The sequence below is a fragment of the Symphalangus syndactylus genome, chromosome 7 (assembly GCF_028878055.3).
Source record: "Symphalangus syndactylus isolate Jambi chromosome 7, NHGRI_mSymSyn1-v2.1_pri, whole genome shotgun sequence".
NCBI classification, from domain to species: domain Eukaryota; kingdom Metazoa; phylum Chordata; class Mammalia; order Primates; family Hylobatidae; genus Symphalangus; species Symphalangus syndactylus.
This window is the reverse complement of record NC_072429.2, coordinates 33,116,220-33,139,079: the sequence shown is the minus strand read 5'-3', so window position 1 is coordinate 33,139,079 and position 22,860 is coordinate 33,116,220. Positions and strand designations below refer to the sequence as shown.

The 22,860-nt window shown below is 40.1% G+C and overlaps 1 protein-coding gene across 10 annotated transcripts in view; it reads left to right on the top strand.

The window, feature by feature from the left end:
* The window catches only part of GRIA1 (glutamate ionotropic receptor AMPA type subunit 1), a 318,865-nt gene that overhangs the window by 259,783 nt on the left and 36,222 nt on the right, over positions 1 to 22,860 (top strand). For all 10 annotated transcript variants that reach the window (XM_055285547.2, XM_055285552.2, XM_055285548.2 and 7 more), the window contains 2 exons: positions 8,961 to 9,159; positions 14,685 to 14,932. In XM_055285547.2, coding sequence (XP_055141522.1) covers positions 8,961 to 9,159; positions 14,685 to 14,932 — 447 coding nt within the window. The remainder of the gene's footprint in view (positions 1 to 8,960; positions 9,160 to 14,684; positions 14,933 to 22,860) is intronic.

Genomic DNA, 22,860 nt, shown 5'->3' with positions numbered 1-22,860 from the left:
AGGCAGGAGGATTGCTTGAGCACAGGAGTTCTGGGCTGTAGTGTGTTATGCCAATCAGGTGTCTGCACTAAGTTTGGAATCAATATAGTGATGTCCCAGGAGGAGGGGACCACGAGATTGCCTAAGGAGCAGTGAACTGGCCCAGATTGGAGTTGGAGCAGGTCAAAACTCTGATGCTGATCAGTCATGGGATCACGCCTGTAAATAGCAACTACACTCCAGCCTGGGCAACATAGCGAGATACTGTCTCTAAAAAATAATACATAAAACAAGATGGCAGAATAGGAGATAACCTGCTCATAACCCCCTAACAACAATAAGAATTCTGCAACCATCCACAGGAAAAAATTCTGCAGGAGCCTTGAGATTCAGGTAGGAGGTTATAAAACACTGGTAGAGCCCAAGACCTAAGAAGGCTGTTTTAAGAGTGTAGAACAGCACCCAGGTAGCAAACTTGATGATGCTCTTAGGTTCAAACCTGTAAACAACTTTGTTCCTCAAAGGGCTTGGCTTCAGACCTATTTGGCTTTGAGCCTGCAACCAAAACCATCTGTCAATGGGTCCAGGAGAAATCATGCACCTTCGTGCCTCTGCAGAAGTTTTGTCTCCCTGCCGACACTGGTCTTGCCAGTGGATCTGAAAGTTATCTGGCAGTTTGGCACCAGGCCCTGACAGCTGTAGGCCCAGCTTATTAAAACTTGCACAAGGACTCAGAGGGAAACTCACTCATACCTCACAGACCAGGAATTGCCTGTCCATAGGAACCTCTGTGATGGCCAAGAAGGTTCCATCCCACAGCAGATCCAGAGGGGGCCCAGTCTCAGCTTTCACCCCTCTTGCTACAGTTGGGAAACTCCCCCACCCATGCAGGAAATTGGTTGGGAAGTACACACATCTGGGCTACTGGCATGAGCTCACCAGCATCTGTGCCACAGTAGATCCTGAGGGGGCCCAGTCTTGGCTTTAGTTCCACTTAAACTGCAGTAAGAGAACTGCCCTGACCATACAGGAAACTGCTGGGAAGCACACATGTCTGGAACACTGTGGGCAGGGTTGCCAACATCTGTTCCACAGCTCCTCTCACTATAGTCAGGAAATTGTCCCACTTATGCAGGGATCTGTCAAAAAACACAAAGCCATACGGACCAATGAGACAGGCGTCTGAACTCAGGTTCCTACCCATCTTTCCCATACAGCTCCGGTACCCCCCTTGACTCTTCTCTAGGTCCAACCAAGCTGGAGTACCATCCCAACCTCTAAGCCTTCACAAAACTTACAGAGAACCCTAGATTAGGGTACCCTCTAGTGTTGAAATGGCTGCAGCAGTCACAGACTCTGACAACAGGTTAGATTGCATAGATTTCTGGACAGGCCAACTGAAGGATGAGCACAAACAAAGCCAGACTGCAAAGACTAGAATAAATATCTAATTCTTCAGTGTAAAGACATCGACATACATGCACAAGCATTAAGAACAATCTTGGAAGTATGACCTCACCTAATGGACAAAACATGACAGCAGTGAGGGACCCTAAAGAGATGGAAATATGTGATCTGTTGGACAAGTAATTCAAAATAGCTGTGTTAAGGCAGCTCAATGAATTTTAAGAAAACACAGAGAAACAATTCAGCAATTTAACAGAGAGACTGCAATAACAAAAAAAATCTGGAACTGAAAAATACAAATGAATGAAATTTTTTTAATGCAATAGAAAGCGTAAACAGCACAAGTTAATCAAGCAGAAGAAGGAACCAATGAGCTTGAAAACAGGCTCCTTGAAAATACAGCCAAAGGAGAAAATAGGAAAAAATAATGAAATAGAACAAAGAAAGCTTATAGAATCTATGGAATAGCATCAAAAGAGCAAATATTTGAGTCATTGAAGTTCAAGAGGGAGAAGAAAAACACAAAAGGGTAGATGGCTTATGCAAAGAAGTAACAGAGACCTATCCAAACCTAAAGAAAGATATAATTATCCAGGTAGAGGAAGGTCAAAAGTCACCAATAGGATTCAACCCAAATAAGACTATCTCAGACATGTTGTAATCAAACTTTCAAAGGTCAAGGACAAAGAGAATTCTAAAAGCAGCAAGAGAAAAGAAGCAAATAACATGTAAGAATTCCAACACACCTGGCAACAGACTTCTCAGCAAAAACTTTGCAGACCAGGAGGAAGTACTCTTGGTGATACATTAGGAGTACTGAAGGAAAAGATAAAAACTTGTTAACCAATAAGCCTGTACCCGGAAAAGCTATTTGTCAGAATTGAAGGAGACATAAAGACTTTCCTAGACAAATGAAAGACCCAGAAATTCGTCACCACCAGACAGTCTTACTAGAAATGTTAAAGAGAATTTTTCAAACGGGAAAAAAAGGACACTATGTGTAACAATAAAACATCTGAAGTTATAAAACTCACTGGTAAAAGCAAATATACAGACATTCACAATATTCTAATATTATAATCATGATGTGTAAACCACTTACAGTATTAGTACAAAGACTGAAAGACAAAACTATGAAAAATAACAATAACTACAATAATATGTTAAGAGATAGAGCTATTGAATGTTTATTATAAGCCTCATGGTAGCCACAAAGCAAGGATTTCTAATAGTTAAACAGAAAATAAAAGCATACTACTAGAGAAAATCTCTTAATCACAAAGAAAAACAATAAGAAAGAACAGAATATGGAATCTATTTTTTGAAAACTAGAAAACATGTAACAAAATGGCAGTGGTAAGCCCTGACTGAATTACCTGAAATGTAATTGCTTAAATTATCCAATTAAAAGACATAGCGTGGCTGAATTAATAAAAATAAATAAGACCCAATTATATGCCACTCACAAGAGGGTCACTTCACCTATAAGAGAACACATAGTCTGAAAGAAAAAGGAGGGAACAAGATATTCCATGTAAATTAAAACAAATAAATGAAGCAGGAGTAGTCACTCTTATATCAGAAAAAAATACATTTTCAGGAAAAAAATTATAACAAAAAAGACAAAGAAGGCAATTACGTAATGGTAAAGGAGTCAAATACGGCAAAAGAATAGAATTATAAATATATATTCAACCAGCATCAGAGCAGTTAAATATATAAAGCAAATATTAATAGACTTAAAGAGAACTATACTCTGCAATAAAATAATAGGAGAAACTTCAACACTTTCCACAATAGACAGATCATCCAGACAGACGATAATCAAAGAAACACCAGACTAGTTGTTTCTAGATGCACTCTAGACCAAATGGACCTAACATACATTTATAGAACATTCCATTCAAGAGTTGCAGGATATACATTCTTTGCAACATAACATAGAACAGTCTACAGCATACATCACATACAAAACAAGTATTAACAAATTTTTAAAAATCAAAATTATATTAAATATCTTTTATAATCACAGTGCAATAAAACTAGCAATCAATAACAAGAGGAACTTTGGAAACCACACAGAATTACAGAAATTAAACAACATGCTCCTGAACAACCAATGAATCAATGAGGACATTTTTTAAAAATTTTAAAATTTCGTGAGACAAATGAAAATGAAAACATGACATATGAAAACCTATGAGATACAGCAAGAGGAAAGTTTATAGAAATAAACACCTATGTCAAAAAAGTAGAAAGATATCAACAACCTAGCATTGAACTTCAAAGACCAAAAAAAAAACAGAACAAACTAATCTCAAATTTACAGAAGAAAATAAATCATAAAGACCAGAACAGAAATAAATAAAATAGAGGCTAAAAACAACACAAAAGCTCAAAAAGAGTTGCTTTTTAGAAAGATAAAACTGACGAACCTTTAGCAAGACTAAGAAAAAAAGAGAAATGACTCAAATAAATAAAATTATAAATGAAAAAGGAGACATTAAAATTGATACCACAGAAATATAAAGGATCATAAGAGACTATTATGATAACTATGCACAACAAATTGTTAAAACCTAGAAAAAAAATAAGTTCTTAGACACATGTAGCCTATCAAAGTTGAATTAAGAAGAAATAGAAAACCTGAAAAGACCAATAACAAGCAATGAGATTGAATCAGTAATAAAAAGTCTCCCATCATAGAAAACCCAGGACTGATGGCTTCACTGCCAAATTCTACCAAATATTTAAAGAAGAACTAATTTAATTCTTCTCAAACTATTCCAAAAAAATTGAAAGGGAGGAAATTGTTCCAAACTCATTCTTTGAAGCCAGAATTACCCTAATCCCCAAACCAGACACAATAAAAAAGAAAACTACAGGCCAATATCCCTGATAAACATAGATGCAATAATCCTCCACGAAATACTAGCAAACCAAATTCAACAGTACATTTAAAAGATCATGCACCATAATCAAGTAGGATTCAGCCCAGGGATGCAAGAATGGTTCAATATATTCAAATCAATAAACATGATACATCCCATTAATAGAATCAAAAACACAAATTATATGATCATTTCAATATATACAGAAAAAGCATTTAATAAAATTCAGCACCCCTTTATGATAAAAACCCTCAACAAATTAAGTATAGAAAGAAAATACCTCAACACAATAAAGGCCATATATGACAAACACAGCTAACATCATATTGAATAGGGAAAAGTTGAAAGCTTTTCCCCTAAGATATGGAACTAGACAAGGATGCCCACTGTCCCCACTTCTATTCAACGTTGTACTGGAAGTCCTAGCCTGAGCAATCAGGCAAGAGAAAAAAGTAAAGAACATTCAAATTGAAAAAGAAGAAGTCAGATTGTCCCTGTTTGCAGATGACATGATCTTCTCTATAGAAAACCCTAGAAACTCTGCCAAAAAGCTAATAGAAATTCAACAAACTTGCAGGGTATAAAATCAAAATACAAAATTAATAGTATTTTTATAGTCTAACAGAAAACTACCTGAAAAAGAAATCAAGAAAGCAATTCCATTTACAATACCTCCAAAAAACACATCTAGGAGTAAATTTAACCGAGGAGATAAAATATCTCTGTGGTAAAACCTATAAAACATTGATGAAAGAAAGTTAAGAGGACACAAGCAAATGGAAAGATATCCATTATTCGACATTGAAAGAATTAATATTGTTAAAATATCCATATTACCCAAAGCAATCAACAAATTCAATGCAATCCCTATCATAATGTCAATAACATTCTTCACAAAAATAGAAAAATAATCCTAAAATTTGTATGAAACAACAAAAGACCCTGAAGAGCCAAGGCAATCTTGAACAAAAAGAACAAAGCTAGAAGCACCACACTACCTGACTTCAAAATAGACCACAAAGCTATGGTAACCAAAACAGCATGGTACTGGCATTAAAACAAACACAACACACAGACTAATGGAACAAAATAGACAATCCAGAAGTTAATCTACACATTTACAGCCAACTGATTTTCAACAAAGGTGTCAAAAACATGCACTGGGGAAATGATAGTCTCTTCAATAAATGGTGCTGGGAAAATTGGATATCTACACGCAGAATTAGACTAGATCCCTATGTCTCACTAGGTACCAAAATCACCTCAAAATGGATGAAAGACACAAATATAAGATTCAAAACCATGAAAGTACTAGATGAAAACATAGGGGAAACGTTTCATCATAGTGGTCTGGGCAAGGATTTTTTAAACAGAACCTCAAAATCCCAGACAACAAAAGCAAAAATAGACAGATGGATTGCATCAAACTAAAAAGCTTCAGCATAGCAAAAGAAGCAATCAACAGGGTGAAGAAACAAGCTACAGAATGGGGTAAAAATATTTGCAAGCTATGTATCTTACAGGAGGTTAAAATTCAAAATATATAAGGACTCAATTGCAAAAATGCAAATAAGTCAATTAAAAATGGGCAAAAAACCTGCATAGACTTTTCTCAAAAAATAAGTATACAGATGGCCAACAGGGTGTATGAAAAAGTGCTCCACATCACTAATCATCAGGGAAATACAAATCAAAACTACAGTGAGATATCACCTCACCCTTGTTAGAATGGCTATTATGAAGTAGACAAAAAATAACAAATGCTAGCAAGGGTGTGAGGAAGGGGAACTCTTATATGCCGCTGGTGGGAACATAAATAGTGCAGCCATCATGGACGGCATTATGGAGGTTCCTCAAAAAATTAAAAATAAAACTACCATATGATCCAACAATTCACCATTGAGTAAATATACAAAGGAAATTAAATCAGTACATCAAAGGGATATCTGGCACTCTCATATTTATTGCAGCACTCCATTCACAGTTACTCCATTCACAGTAACCAAAATATGGGATCAACTTACGTGCCCGTCAACAGATGAATAGATTTTTTAAAAAGTGGTATGTACTCAATGAAATAGTATTCGGCCATAAAAAAAGAATGAAATCCTGTCATTTGTAACAACATGGATGAACCTAGAATACATTATGTTAAGTGAAACAAGCCAAGCACATAAAGACAAATACCACATGATCTCACTTACATGTGGAATCTAAAAAAATTGATCTCATAGCAGTACAGAGTAAAACAGTGGTTCCAGAGGCTGGGGAAGTGAGGGGGAGGGGTGATGGGAAGAGATTTGTGAACAGGTGCAAAGGCACAGTTAGATGGAAGGAATAAGTTCTTGTGTTCTATTGCACAGTAGGGCGACTATATTTAACAATAATGTATATTTCAAAATAGCTCAAAGATAATATTTTGAATGTTCTCACCACAAATAAATGATAAATGTTTGAGGTGATGTACATGCTAATTACTCAGAATTGATCATTATATAATGTATACATATATCAAAACATCACACTGCACCCCATAGATATCTACAATTTTTATGTGTCAGTTTAAAACAAAATAAACTTTAAAAAAGGAAAGAGGTACAGTTTAGAGGCCATTGTTGTCATCCAGAGTTGGGAAAGCTGCTGCAGCTTCAAATGACCTCAACACTTCTATCTGCCACCTACTAAGATGAAAAGAGCACTGGGATAGTTCTATGTGAAGACTGGTATGATTTTCAGACCTGTTGTACACTGGTTCTGGGGCATTGGGGGAGTGATTTTGCCTCTTTGTATCTATCTTGCTTGACTGCTTAATGGAATTCGTATATCCTGGTCTACCTACTTAAGATTTTAAATCACACAATCTCATAAATGGAAAAGTATAAAAGGAAGCAACTGCTCCCTATCCCCATGTGAACCTTGACTCCTTCTCTGTCCTCCTTAGAGTTGCATTCCCAGCACTTGGTTTCCTGGGGGACCAAGAGTCACCACCAAGTATATCTCTGTAAATGGTTCACTACTTGAACACCTTCAGAAATGGAGAAACACTCTCACTCTCAGGATAGCCATCTCAATGTTGCGCACCCTATCCATCAAAAATGTCTTCCCCATATTTAAGTAGTATTTGTTTTCCTGAAACTTCTACAATGTTCTCCTAATCAGGTCACATAGTACAAGCTTCATGCCAACTCTTCAGTGAACATGTCTCTTCAAGTCTCTTCATCAGGTTAAATGTTCCCTGTTCCTGCAACTGCTCCTCATGCGACATAGCTTTGCTCCACTCTCCTGGTCTCATCCATTCCAACAAGTGTTCCTCTCTCTTATTTTCCCCTCCATGTGAAGCACCTAGGAGCATTCTTTTCCACCTAGCAAGCAATGACATATATTTGTTGGACTTCTTGGAGTGAACCCCATCTGCCTAGAGTGAAAAGGGATCTCCAAGAAATCAAGGTAAAGTGAAGTGTCAAGGGATGTAGGAATAACACATATAAGGTCAACACAGATAAGGGTTTTGCAAGCAGTGTGGAACAACAGAGCTAGCCAACAGGCCTGTGTACTGCTCTCCCGAGGCACAGTAGGCTGGGGTTTCTTGGTAAAACTCATGGGTTGCATTGGTGATTTCTCTGATTGTTAAATATAGGGTTTCAATTAAACACTGTCACCTATTGAAGGCTCTGAGCTTGAGGCTGTCAGAGCACTTGTCAGAATGGGCTTCAAGGTACAGGAGCTCCAGAATAACACTTCCTGATAAATTGAACAGGATGGAAAGAGAAATGAAATGCAAGTAAGTTTACCACTATAGGATTCATTATGATTTGATGCCCTAACTGCTTACCACATAAAATCACCACAAGTCACATGCGAATCATCTTGTAGTATCTTGGGAAGCCCTGGACTTGGAAGTATCCTATCAGATCAGAGAGATAACAGTAGAACTCTCAGCTGGTTATGTTTCTCTTCATTGTTTGGGAGATAAGAGAGGGGAATAGCACTCTGAAAATTTCAAAGATAAATTTCCCACCTCATAATTGATTGTCATATTTGCCTTTTTTTATTGTTTTATTTCAACCAAAGTATTTTCCTTGGGTGAGTGGGGGAAAGAACTGTGTCTGCACCCAATGGTGACATTCCCCACAGTGGCTGGACTATGACTATTCTGATTCTATTTCCAATGTATTCTTCCTTCCTTTCCTTCTAGTCCACTATTTTGGTGGCCTTTGCCAGCCAGGAGAGCAATAATAAGGCAGTCTGAAAACATGTCTAAACCAATCAAATGTTTGCATCACGTGTATAAATGCATTTGCATTCATATATATTTGCACAAAACATTTGCTGTGCATGTAATTGCTTATGCATATTTGTGATTTTTGTGGGCAAGTGTTGACATATCTGTGTCTTTGTCATCATGTGTCTTGCTGTCATATATGTGTAAAAGGGAGTGTGAATACATGCATGTGGGCTTTATCACCCCTGAAGGACAGCAACCCCACAGGTCCATGTCTGTAATAAGGAACAAAATATGGAGTCTGTCTAACATTTGAATTCTCACATCTTGCTGACAGATGAGAAGGGTGCAATAGGACCTGACCGCTCTGCTGCCAAGCCCCAGACTAGTGCTCAGTCCCTCCCCAGAGCCTTCCACAGTTGATGTCCATGCTGCTGATGCCTCTTCCCTTTGGCCTGCAGGTCCCTGTCTGGTCGCATCGTTGGTGGCGTCTGGTGGTTCTTCACCTTAATCATCATCTCCTCATATACAGCCAATCTGGCCGCCTTCCTGACCGTGGAGAGGATGGTGTCTCCCATTGAGAGTGCAGAGGACCTAGCGAAGCAGACAGAAATTGCCTATGGGACGCTGGAAGCAGGATCTACTAAGGAGTTCTTCAGGGTAGGGACATCCTTTGTCCCAAGGCACTTTCACAAAAGGGAACCACACTGTCATTAAAATCTCCTTCTCATTATATAGCTTGAGATACCAGGCAGCCAGAGCAAGTGCTTAACTGACTGTAAGTCAGGGAAACTCAGGACATTTCTAAGCTTTCTACCACCGCCCCCGCCCCCGCCGAGAAATCTACCTTTCTACATTCGTAGAAGCTTCAAAGCTCCTGCATTGATTTAGATCCCTTGCCTATATCAGTCCGTGCTAATGCTCTGAGGGCTGCAAAAGACATCAAATACCATTTCCTCTCTGTTCTCACAGAAACCTTATAGTCTAGTTAGTAATCAGTTAGGAACAGCTTATGGACAACAGCTGGACCTGATGCTCTTTGTGTCCCCTCCTATCTCATAGAAGGAGCTCAGTGAATGTTTGTTGACTTGATGAATAAGAGGATAGTATATGGGAAAAAAATAACTGGAAAAAGTGATCTACTAAATGGTGCCAGGAGAGAGAGAAAATGTGAAGCGGGAGTGGAGGTGGTGAGATGTGTTTTGGCAGGAGACAGTGAGCGGAAGCAAAGGAGCAGAGAGCTTAGGAGCACCACTTTCAAGCTCAGCAGATGGAGGCCCAGAACCTGGCTCCATCCCTTACTTGTTCTGTGCACTTAGCCTCTGTGACACCATTTCCATTCATCCATATAATGAGGAGAACAATGTCTATATCAGAGCTTAACAAGGCTAAAAGAGATAGGGTATCTAAAATTAGAGGCAAAACAAGGAACAATCAATGGAGGTTCCATATACCATTAGGACTTCAAGGAAATGCAAACATTTGGGAGTCATTCTGAAGAATGGGTAGAGACTGAAGCCATACAGGGTAGACGTGTAAACAGTTATAGATATCACAAAACCAGGCCAGACCTGAGTAGGCTAAGTACATCCTAGACAAAAGGAACGACTTGGACAGATGCCCAGAAGCAGGAAAACCTGTAGTTTCCCTGGACTTTAGGGATGTTTATCCCAGGAGTTAAAGAAACAGTACATGGAACTACCATATATGGATCAAATAAGAATAATAAAAAACATTTGCTACCACCTACATATGAACCAGGTCCTGTGCTAAGCACATCCTACACGGATTATCTCATTTAATCCTCTCATTAAAGATGAGTTAGAGATTGTCCCTATTTTATAGATCAGAGTTAGGATAGGTCCCCATTTTATAGGTCAGAAAATTAAAAGTAATCACCTAAGATCACAGAGCTAATTATTAGCAGAAGGAGCAGAGAGAGCAGGCTGCCATATTTCCTCAGGCAAAAGAGAAGGGATCCTGTACAGACTCACCTAGTTATCTCACCACAACTTCTTGGAGCAAACTCCAGGCCCCGAATAAACCACTGTGGGAGGTGCTGGAGGTTCTTGACCATGGGCTTTGTATTCTGTATGACAGACAGGGAAGGGAACAAAGCCTTAAGCATCACTGATCCTAACTCCAAGGCTAAAATCATCAATTTTCAATGTATCAGAGCAAGAAGGTGCCTTAGAGGTCACCTAGTCAGAGCCTGTCATTTTAGAGGCATTACTTGATAAGCTCACCCAGCCAGTTAATAAAAAAGCCACTGACAATCTCATTACAATTCCCTGACATTTTTAGCCTGAAACAAAAGTGTGAAGAAGGTGCCTGTTTCTACTTGTCCATAAAGCCTGTCCTATGCCCCAACCCTTGCTAATGCAGTTAAGGAACCATCTAATTCACTTAACAATGCTCTCATCCTTATAGTATAGACAACATGCACCAGTCCTCAAAGTACTTTTGCATCTATGGTTTCATTTATGTTTCACCTGTGACCTCAGGCAGAAGAGGTATTTGTGGCAACCACTTTGTGGATAAGAAATTAAAACTTGGGAAATTATTTTGATGCAAGTGTCAGGGTGGGTACCAAATCTGAGTTTTCTTGTTCCAATCCAAGTATTCCTGTCACTGAGCCACATGGTCTTAATGTGGTGGTGTCATTAAACTGACAAACATTTTTAAAAAGATCACTCAGGATGATAGCTGGGCTTGTGGACACTTCTAGTCTAACTCTACCACTTTATAGTTGGGAAAACTGAGGCCCAGAGAAGAAAATGGTCATGCCCTACCTAATGAGAGGCACAGCTGGGATTTAAAATGTCAAAAGTCTTTGTTAATCACTACGTCAATTGACATGTTACTGCCTCTTGTCCACAGCACAAAGTTAAGAACCTGGAACCAGGGCAGTGCATATTCTACAAGTTCTGTGCCCAGGCCTACTACATTGGTGACAAATTGGTTGTAATCCATGTACTTACTTTGACAGGTCAGTAGTGGTTGCCTAGAGATTCTGAGGTCACATCTGGGCTTGATGTGAAAGGATTCTTTGATTGATATCAATGTCTCTCATGTATACAGGAAGGGAAACTGGTACCAAGAAAGCCAGGTATGAGGCATTCCTACCCTAAAGTAAAGCCTGAAAAAAAAGGCATAATTATTAGTAGTCATTGCACTACTTATAGAATGCCTTCTTGTGCCAGGCACTGGGTTATGCCTGTGTTCTCATATAATCTCCATGGCAACACTGTGAAGTGCACAGTATTATTACCATTTTCAGAAGAGGAACACTGAGGCTCAGAAAGGTTATGCTACTTGCCCAACATCTTTCAGCTAATAAGATATAAAGCCTAAAATGAGGGAGGCAGCTGCTTGCAGTGGAAAGGCACAATGTGTGCAATCAGGAGACCAGGACTCTTGGCTCTGCCACAAACAAACTGCATGACATTGGACAGTTTGTTGCCACATCATGGGCCTCAGTTTCCTTACCTGTAAAAGGAGAGTGCTGCCAAGATATGACCCATGCATAAGCCTTTCCATCTCTGTGACTCTGACCTTGGATAATTATCCCACCAGGAGTTTGGAGGGTGGGGAGATAAGGTCACCTACCACCCCCACAAGGCAGAAGGAGAGAATAGTGAGATAAGAATTCTTCTACTCCAGTCTCTGAAAAAGCTGGCTTCTTATCTCCATGACAGCCCAGAGCTTCTTGGCAGCCCCAGCCCAGAGATGCTTAATCCTCCATCGACGATTTAATTAAGATGTATGAAGGGTCATGGGAGCTGCGGATGATAAGAGAGATCCAAGAACAAATACCCTGAGTACGCTTCCAATCTTCCCTGCCACTCATGCTACCTTCACATTCCTGGAGATTAGATTTTCCTGATAGTTCACCCCGAGTGTCTGTGTGCACAGCCTTAACATTTGGGGCACTGGGGTGAGGCTGAGAGGACATATTAATTTTCTGCATACTGTTGCCCAGAAGGCTCCTCAGCTCTGCCTGTCAACAGCCCAGTTCCCTGCTGTGTCCATCTTGTCAGGTCAAATTGCATCTTGCAATTGCCCTGCTGAGTGTTTTGTTGATTTGTGCCTGGAAGATTATCTGCAAATCTGGTCACAGCTGAATTTATACATTTTCCTGTTTCCTGTGACAGAATATTAAATACATTGGCAGACCTTATGATTAGTTCTGGGTATTTCCTCCCCTAACCTTGGAATCCTCCCTCCCTTTTCTCCCTTCTTTCTTCTTCTTTCTCACATTGACATTGTTGCTTGAATGATGTATCTTCAGGTAAAGAATCAGATACTTCAAGCTAGCTGGGGACTTAAAGATTATAATGCCCAAACTCCCTATGGAATGGATGGGGAAACTAAGGCCCAAAGAGAAGGGATTCTCCATAAACAAAACCATGAGTGAGAAGTAGAACTAAGACTGATATCCAGGGCTCCTCACAGCCAGTCCAGTGTCCTTTCCAAATTGTAAACCAGACTGTAAAACGAGTGATATAGTTTACCTAATTATAGGCTGTTAAAACTGAAGTTTTAATAGCAACTATTTCCATTACTTTTCCCTCAAGATCTATGATTTTCCTGGGCCCCAAATGTCTTTATTGATCAGCTGGCTCAAATGACAATTGTAGATCAATATCTTACCAACACGTGACATGCACTAATATCAAGGAAACAAACCTGATACTTGTATACAGAAAAAAGTGATATGCTGCACGCATAATGATAATTTTATATTAAATAAATCTGAAATCTATATATTAACAACTGAATTATATAGAATATATGACTCTAGCAACAGCTATTTTTAAAAAGTAGTCCGTTACATGTATTTAACACTTGTCCATTTAGAAAACATTTGTAATAGCCAGACTTTAGTATCCCTAAAATACATCTACCCTTTGGGAAAAGGTCACCATTTAGAAACAGTATGCTAGATGAGAAGTTTGATCATGGTCCTGGGTCATGGGCCCTGACTAAGGGCCTACCATGTGCCAGGTACTCAGACCCTGTGAAGGTCCCACAGGAGGGAAAACATTCCTTCAGGTAGCTTCCACATACTTGAGACCTACATACAAGGAGAGATGACTTGCAATCCTAGCAGTCTAGCCTGGCCATCCAGTGAGTGCCCCCAGCAGTGTGTCCCATAGGAGTATCAGCCCTCACAATACTGTTTCTCAAAGTGAGGGCCATGCAGGCCATACAGATCAGAATCACCTGTTGGGGACAATTCCTAAAAAACACGTATTCTAGGTCCCACCTCAGAATTGCTGAATCAGAATCTCTAGATTTAGAGCTAGGGAATATGCATTTTTACAATCAATGTACATGATAATGGTGCCTACTACAGTCTAAAAACCATTGCCTTTGGAACTGAGGTGGACTCCAAATACATAGGATTTATTCTGTTCTATGAAACAAGGATTTGGTTAGACAGAACCAGCATCTCAAGTGGAATAGACAGTCCAAGCAAAGTCCCGAAGGGGAGACGGCCCAAGGTGAGTTTAGGGGGAAATACGGAAGGCAGGTGGGCCATATTTGGAAGGTTTTTAAATGTAAGCAGATGACAATATTTGGTCCCAAGTTATTAGCTTTATTAGACAACAATATATTAGATTGGTGCAAAAGTAATTGAGGTTTTTTGCCATCAAAAGTAATGGCAAAAAATCTCAATTACTTTTGCATCGACCTAATACAATCTGAGGACAGGTCTTACAATATAGGATGACTAGAACTTGGCTACCCATGATCCAGAAATTCTTCAGTGTTTTCTTCCAATAATGAAATCAGATTCCACTGATATTCAGCTTTCTATTTCTTCTGGTTAGTATAAATATGGCCTTATTGAACAATAGATAGGTCCTTTAATGTATTTAAAAGTCAGGCAGGGCCCCAGTTTCTTAATTCTCCCCTTGTTTAGGAGGAATATAATTACTCAGAAGTAATTAAAAGATTCTGAGCTATTCTGTTCACTCTGAATTTGCAAGATATTTGTACTTTGGAACCTACTGGTACTAATTAAAGCCTCTTATTTTGCAATCACTCATAATTTGTTTCTTCCTGAGCTAATCTCACTCATGAATGTGTGATCAAGCTACACTCAGCTCTTCATTAATGTGTGCGCCGACCCCAATTCCAAGCGCACTTAATTCCAGCTTTGTTTCTGTCCCTACCAGAGGTCTAAAATTGCCGTGTTTGAGAAGATGTGGACATACATGAAGTCAGCAGAGCCATCAGTTTTTGTGCGGACCACAGAGGAGGGGATGATTCGAGTGAGGAAATCCAAAGGCAAATATGCCTACCTCCTGGAGTCCACCATGAATGAGTACATTGAGCAGCGGAAACCCTGTGACACCATGAAGGTGGGAGGTAACTTGGATTCCAAAGGCTATGGCATTGCAACACCCAAGGGGTCTGCCCTGAGGTAAGTAGCCAAGATTTGCTTCCTTGGTACTCCCTCTCCCCTCCCTATCTCAGGAATGAAGCTTCTGTGTCTGCTACAAGGCTCCAATGCCACAATGCAAGCTGTCAAGGGGGCTCTTCTTCAACACCTATGGGCCTGAAAGATTCCAGCCACCCAAGATCTTCAGCCCTGAGGTTGGAAACTGACCTGGGGGCCTCAGCTTGCTGTGACTGTCACTGCCCATGTGTTCTTCCCCATGCCTCACCTTCCTCCTCCAAGTGTGTGAAACATCAATGAAACTTGTGCTTTTGTCGTGTGATCTGTAACACCCCATCCGTTACCAGACACCCCTGCATCCAACAATGCTATGAACAGAGTTCTCCAGCAACCTGAATTCTTTGACAGAAGGTGGTTTATAATGTTTGTCTCAAAAGAAACATAAACACGTTGTCCAAATGAAAAATCAAATCTTTCGAGTCCTGAGACTCTGGCTGTGGAAATCGAAATAGCATCTAATGAATAGCACCAAATTAATTGTAGCACCTATTCTTATCTAGAGACTGATTTATTTAGCAAGATATAGACAGTTTGGTAAAGAAGCACAGTGGACTTTACTTTCACGAAAAGAAATCCTGATATTCATTCTCAGCAGCTGAGGAAGAGTCCTGTAGATGTGGAGTCACAATACCTAGATTTAATTCTGACTGTCTTACAAAAGGTAAAACATATCATCTTCCAGCCCTCAGTTTCCTCATCTGTAGAGGGAGAATAATTGGCCCAGCCCTTCCTAGGTCTGAAGTGGTTGTGAGTTCAAATGGTATAATTTATGCTGAAGGTCACTGAAAACAGCACACTGTGAAGTCACCTATGAGACATTATGTCAATTACAGAAGGATTAAATCATTTGGGGGAAGAGTTGCATTTCAGGAAGGGTAAGAAGGATTAATAAAGTTTGCAAAATGATGGAGAGGGATTCCTAACCCATCTGGATATGACATCCGGGTCCACCTCTGCCTCCACTTTATTCATTTATCTTAATAATACTAAGCCCCAACATTGTTCTGGGGACTGGGCTAGTAGCTGGAGCTACAATTTTGAACAAGATAGACATAGTCCCTGTCCCCATACCACTACATTCTTGCAGGAGAGACAGACATTAAAAAAATAATTAATGTTTAATGACAATTCTAATAGATACTAGGACAGTCTGTAAAAGGGGACCTAGAGGACATCTACTTCCTGCAATGCAGCAGAACAAAATTCTCACTATGAAACAATGAGATATGCTGGATAAGATATAACAAATAGCCTTTTAAATGCAAGTTAAGAAATTCCTAGGATCAAAAAGAAAAAAATAAAAACTAGAACTAAAAGCATAAGCTTATTATTCTGGGACTACGCTAAGCAAGGCAAAGTTATAAATTATGTGACAATCTACGTGAGCAACAATTAACAGTACAACTAAAAACATAAAAGTAATCAAAAACATCAGAGGTGGCGGGGGGGAGGGGGAATCAAAGGACATTCTCCAGAATAACACACAGAAAGATGAAAAGAAAATGTAACAAAGAGTTTAAGAGACACGAAAAAGAAAAAAATTGAGTCTGCTGTGAGTTCCAGAGACAAGAGAGAATGAAGTGGAGGCAATATTTTAAAGAAATTTTCTAGAATTTATGGAAAGCATAAATCCTCAGATTTGAAAATCAGTCTTAAGCATAATAAATAGATAAAAATCAGCGGCTGATTCAAATGAAAGCAGAACAATTAAGACAAAGAGAAGATCTCAAAGCACCCAGATATAAAAAGATTCAATTTGGTCTGCAGGATGAGTGAGGCATGGCTGAGAAGACAGGTCCAAGGATGTTTTTTTCAAGCTGCAGTTTGACAGATTAATAGAAGTCAACTAAGTGAAGTGAGGAGAAGGGAAGAAAAGAGTAGTTGAGGCAGAATAAACAGCATGTGCAAAAATTCTAAGGCAAGAAATCATTGCACAGTCGATTAACCAAAAGCCACTAAGTGTTCTTGGAACACAGGTAATAATACAGAGGAGAAATGTTTAAGCTGAGATTGGAGGATGAGGTGGGGAAGAATTTTATAAAGAATTTTGTCTTTATTCAAAGAGGAATGAAAATACTTTGAAGAACTTTAAGTAATTATCTGAAAATTGAGAGAATAAAGATACCTAGAGAAGTGTAGACATAATTGAATATGAACTAATGAAGAAATATCAAATGGTCTGGTATTTATCAGTCATGTGTTTTTGCCTGGTTGAATCTAAAAGACTTTACAAGTTTGAGCAAGTTCAAAGGGGATTCAGATGATAGTGTTTGACAAGGAAGAGGCTTTTATCTCAGAAACTTATTGATCATCAACCTAGAAAGACTCAAAGTAGAGAATGAGTTTTTATAGTTCCAGGAACATCAGTGATACCACAATATTACAATTTACTGAAGATTTCGTGAGTCAAGGACATCCACATAAATACATGGATGTGAAGTTAAGAAAACAAAGCACAGACACATAACATAATTTGTCCAATCAATAGAGTACCTCTGTCATCCCATCCCACACACAGTTTCCTGGAACAAGGTAACAACTCAGGAAATACTGAATATTTCCTGATACTAGAAATACCGGAGTGACATGAACCTAAAACTCAGGCCATTTGGCACTCAAATGACTTTCCACTATAACAAAAACCATCATTGAGTCAGTGCCTATAAAGCGCCACTCACCATGGTACATGCATTATCTCTTATAACCCTTGCTACATGCCTATGAAGTATAATTATTTCCATTTTACAGATGAGGAAACAGAGTAAGAGTTAAGTTGCCTGATGAGGTTGACATAGCTAATAAGGTAGAAGCCGGATTTCGAGCCCTGGCAGTCTGACTTCAGAGCCTATGGCTGTAACTCACTCTAATGCTGCACTGGGCTTTATGAATGACAGCACCATTAAAGGCAGGGGACTGGACTTGGGCCACGTTCTTTGCACCTATTCACATGGGCCAAATAACCACAAACTTGGGAATTAAAACCAGACCTTTGAAGTCCAGAGCAACCACTCACCACTCTGAAGGCAAAAGGTGATAATGGACACTGACTTTAACACACCCAGCACCATTCCTTTGAGGAGTAACCCTGCTTTTATGGATTTGCTTGCTGAAAGACACTTTCTGGAACAAACGATGAAAATAATTCTGCTTTGTAATAAAGAAAAAACTAATTCTTTTGCATACATCTCTGTAAACATATAACAAGCCATTTATTGATTTCAAAAAAGAGAGCAAGAGAAAAGGAGAGAGAAATGAAAAAGCAGCATGTTTCAAATACAGATCACTGACGACTGAACTGCAAGTCAAGAACACCCAGCTGATGGTCATATGCTCCTGTCTTCCCACAGTGCTCCTTTCTCTCCAGTGCAAACTTGATGGTAGTCATGGGGCCATGATAATTCCTGATTCAAAAATGAAAGAGTAACGCTCGTCCTAAAAGGGCCTCAGGTGTCTGGCCTAGGAAAGTTCTTCTACCGTTAATGGGATTCTGCTTCTCATCTGTGCATTAAAAGGGAAATTGCTACCAACCAATAATATAGAGGTTCCACAAAACACACCATTGAAGAATGGTTGCAGAAAATATGAGCAACCACGCCTCTCCCATGCCCCAACCCCCTCCCCGCCACACACACACACACTCCAGCCAGGTTTCCATTATAACTCTTTTCACACCCCATATGATGCCATTTGACCCAAGACATGGTCAAACTCCAAAGATTTATGGCAAACCAAATACCACAAACACATGTGCCTGCTCCAAGCAATCCTAGATCCACTGACTTGATCCCAGGAAACCATTCTGCATGACAGAGGTGGACAGTAAGGAGAAGAGTAAAGACATTTGTGCTTCCTTTGGACCCATTGAAGAGGGGCTGATACATGCTTAAATATAACCTGGCAGAAGAAATCCAGTTTTGTTCAAATTATTTTGAATCATAAAAAATACTTTTTTAAAGGACTGTTTAACTACTCACAAGGCTGCAAACTCTTTGGAAGTGTTTACACTACAAAAAAAGTGCTTGAGTTTGTTCTAGGTATTATTATAAACTTCTCTTCAGCCCAATCAAAGATAGCATTTTTGCAGCTTTCACAGGCAGATGTCCTCCAGGCTTACTGCCTGTACTTATATCAAGAGAGGACCTTCCTGGCCATCCTCCTCCACTACTTGCTCTCCATAAAGCCAGACTTCACTGTGCCTGTGGGGCATTCACTCTCTTACAGCCTGCCTAGAATAAGCTCCAGATTTCTCCAAGACAGATCACCCAGTTATGCTTCAGAAGATCAGAGAACTGACATCTAAGGCCCAAATGTTACTCCAAAACTTGCCAAGTCTACTTGGCAGAAGCCAGGCCATCGTCCCCATAGAGTGTTAAAAAGCTGTGTTAGTGACAGAATGGGGCTTTTTTTTGTTTGTTTGTTTCTTCTGCTCTGGAAACAAATACTCTGATGAAGCAAGGTGGTTCAATCCTTGATTTTCCATTTGGACAGGTGGTGTTTCTTTGAAACAGATGCTGTTTGTTGGCTGTCACTGCATGTTTGGGGGTGGGAGAGGGGCTGTTGTTTCACAAGCCCTAAGGTTGTAGATAAAGACCTATGCAGCCAATGTCACTCATTAGGGAAAGGCAATTGGTAAATCCACTAATTATGATCTATTGGCCCTTTTGGTCCCAACTTAATGTATCTTTATAGCCTAAACTGAAATGTCTTTTCTTTATTATGATGAATACTTCCTTTGATGTGTTCAACTTTCCTAAGTAAGGGGGCATAGCCCACGTTTTATCAACCCAAGAAAGAATCCACACCAGATTGGCCTCAGTTAAAATGTCACCTGATGATTCTCTTTCACAAACTACCTACCAGGAGTTTAACGGATTTGCTAAGAGTTAGACCCTAATCAGGACATTGGTCAAAGTCTGATCTTTAACTGTGACTGTGGTTACATGGAGTCTTCTTTGGTCTCTGTGATCATGACATTTTTGTCTTCTGTCATGTGTCTTGTTTATGCCAGATGTATGGGCCAAGGGGGCAGGAGTGCAGTACAGCTTCACCCTGCAGCTTACCAGGTAATGGGCACCCAGGAAGGTCTGAGACCCACTCTCTGTGCCTTCCATTTAGCTTCACTGATTGGTTTCCAAATACCTTCTCACACAAAGCACTGTGCATAATGCTGCAGGGCATGGCGGTGAGAGATGCAATCCCAGTGCTTAAATAATGCTTCATCAAGTACAGCTCATGAGCAGAATTATATAGATACCTATTATCCTACTAATGCCATAAGAGAGCCAGAAACACTCAAAAAAAAAAAAAAAAAAAAAAAGGAGGAGAGTCAACATTTGAATGGAAGGATTTGCAATGGTGGAAGAATTGTGGAAGAATGGTGGAAGAACTGTGATAGCCATCTATCACAATTGGGGAGTGGATGCTTCATATTAGGGGCTGAAGGGCTGAAGGGGAAAAGAGAGCAAATGCAGAAATGGAAAAAAAAAACATGGGGCTTGTTTTCAGGAACAACAAGGGGTCCACTTTAACCAGAGAATTCATTAATAGGTAGGAGTGATTGGCTGTGGTCATATTGTGAAGAATCTCAAATGTCTCTGCATGTTTTACTATGTCAGTAGGAGCCACTGAAGGTCATTGACAGGGAGGGACATGATCGGACAGGCTCCTGGAGATTACCGTGGCAGTGGTTTGCAATGCGCATCAGAGAGAGGAGGATCACAGGCAAGGAAGTCATTTAGAAAGCTGTTGTGGTCATCTTGGTAGGAGATAATGAATGTGGTCATGAGTTACAATGGGATGCAGACACGTGGGAGAAGTGGTGGGCTCTATGTTCATCACTAGTCATATCCTTCACTTTAAAGCTGGGAAGTTTGGAAAAGAAGTCTGTTACGTAAGCTTTCTGGGGCTTTTGTGCTCCTGCCTAAGGCTTGACTGGGTACAAACTGATTTTGGCAAGGACAGAAAATGGAAAGATATGGGATTTACCTCCCAAAACAGAATAATTGCTGCCACCTCAGTTTTACCTCTGAAATGGCTACCTGGTTAAGAAAGGAATTCCTGGAAAGGACACAAGCTTTCCGGCACACCAGCAAGAATGATGAAGGTCGTTGATCACCTTTACTTACTCCCTGCTACATTGACTATATCTGGCCTTTATCAATTTTTTCATATGACATGAGCTCAAAATTGCTAATCACCATTTTAGCCTCACCAGCATTCCCATTGAGTATATTTTTTCTCTCTTCACACAACCCTGTGCTGGAAAATATCTAGCAAAAGTTGCTTGTGTATATTGGCATCCGGCTAAAGAAAAGGAGGGTGGTTAAGGCTGTGAGTCAGGAAGAGGTATCACCAAGGTTTTGTAGGGAAGGCTGTCACTTTCAGGGACTGTTGTTCATCCCCCACACTGGGACGATAAAACATGCTTGTATCTTCCATGCAGTGCAGTAGGCCTTCTCTGGAATCCTTTTTTTGCCTAACGCTAACCTGAGTGTTGCAGAAGGCCACAGAGAGTTCTCTTCTTTTAGAGAATCACATTGACCCAGAAAATAATTGGGAAACAAAAAAGCAAGTGCTTTTTTGTGTGGCATTGAGTCGATTGCTCTAAAGAGCCCTTCCCAACTTCAGTGTGTATCAAAATTACCTAGGGGAGCTGGTGTAAAATGCCCCTTCCTAGACTCTAATCCTTGAGACTTCTGATTTTGCAGATCCAGGAATGTGCAATTTGAACAAGTCCCCCAGGTGCCCCTGTTCTAAGTAAACAGCAGTCCACTCTGGGAACGAGGGCTAGAAGAGGTCAGGGAGGCGATGTGCTAGTGGTCTGAGGAGGCAGAACATGAGGAGGAGGCTCTGAAGGAACAGGGGGATGAATATGATGGGGGGTGACCAGGAATCCTCATGGAATGGTTCACAACCCCAATTCCTGGAGTCAGATAACCTCCACTCAAGTATAAGGCCCGTTACCTTGCCAGAGTTTGACCTCACTGGGTAAGTCACTAGAACTTCATAAATGTCTGTCTTCTTATCTGAAAAATTGGAATAATAATTTTGTGCAGCTGCCTTAATGATCTGATGAAATAGCATGAAGTGCCTGTTACAGAGGATACTTATTAGTGTTCATTTCCTACCCCCTCTTCCTCCCATTAGACCTACTAAAAAGTCACTTTTGAGCCAAAGAACTTATTTTTTTCTTTTTTGTAAAACCAACTGTGTTCATCAGAAATGCACATGAACCCCACCCTCATCCCCCTCACACACACTGGCTGCATTAGAAATAAAATGTCTCTGAGAACAATTTGTGGTCCTCCCCCACAGAGAACATGCTAAAAAATAAAGCCCTAATATTTCTTTTTCTCCCTCCCTCCCACCCTCACAAGTAACAGCCTGTCTTCCCATAGTAGAGTACTGGTGCAGAGCCTGCTGCTGCTGATAAATACAGTATGTCCCAGGGAAATGACAGTCCCTTTCAATTGGTCCTTGCCTCCTGATAGGTAGCCAGGGATGCTTGTTGTCATGGTTACCCCATGAACTCTGTGACCCAGGTCGGGCCTGATCAGAGACAAAGCCCTCTGAGTGGAGAGGCTGGATTCACTTGTATCCTCAGAAGAGCTGGAGAGAAAGGAAGAGAGGGAGGAAATGGGGGGATAAAAGGGGAGATAGAAAAAAATGGGAGGGAGGTTGGGAAGGAGAGACAAAGGAAGGAGGGAGGCAGACAGAGAGAGAGAGAGAGAGTGTGTGTGTGTGTGTGTGTGTGTGTGTGTGTGTGTGTGTATTTCAATAGAGACTGGAGGTTTGCAAAGGAGAGCTGCATCAATTCAGAAGCTTTCTCAGGTCAAGACACGTGGGATGCATTATAGAGAGTACCGAGAAAGCTTCCTAAGAGACTGGTGCTC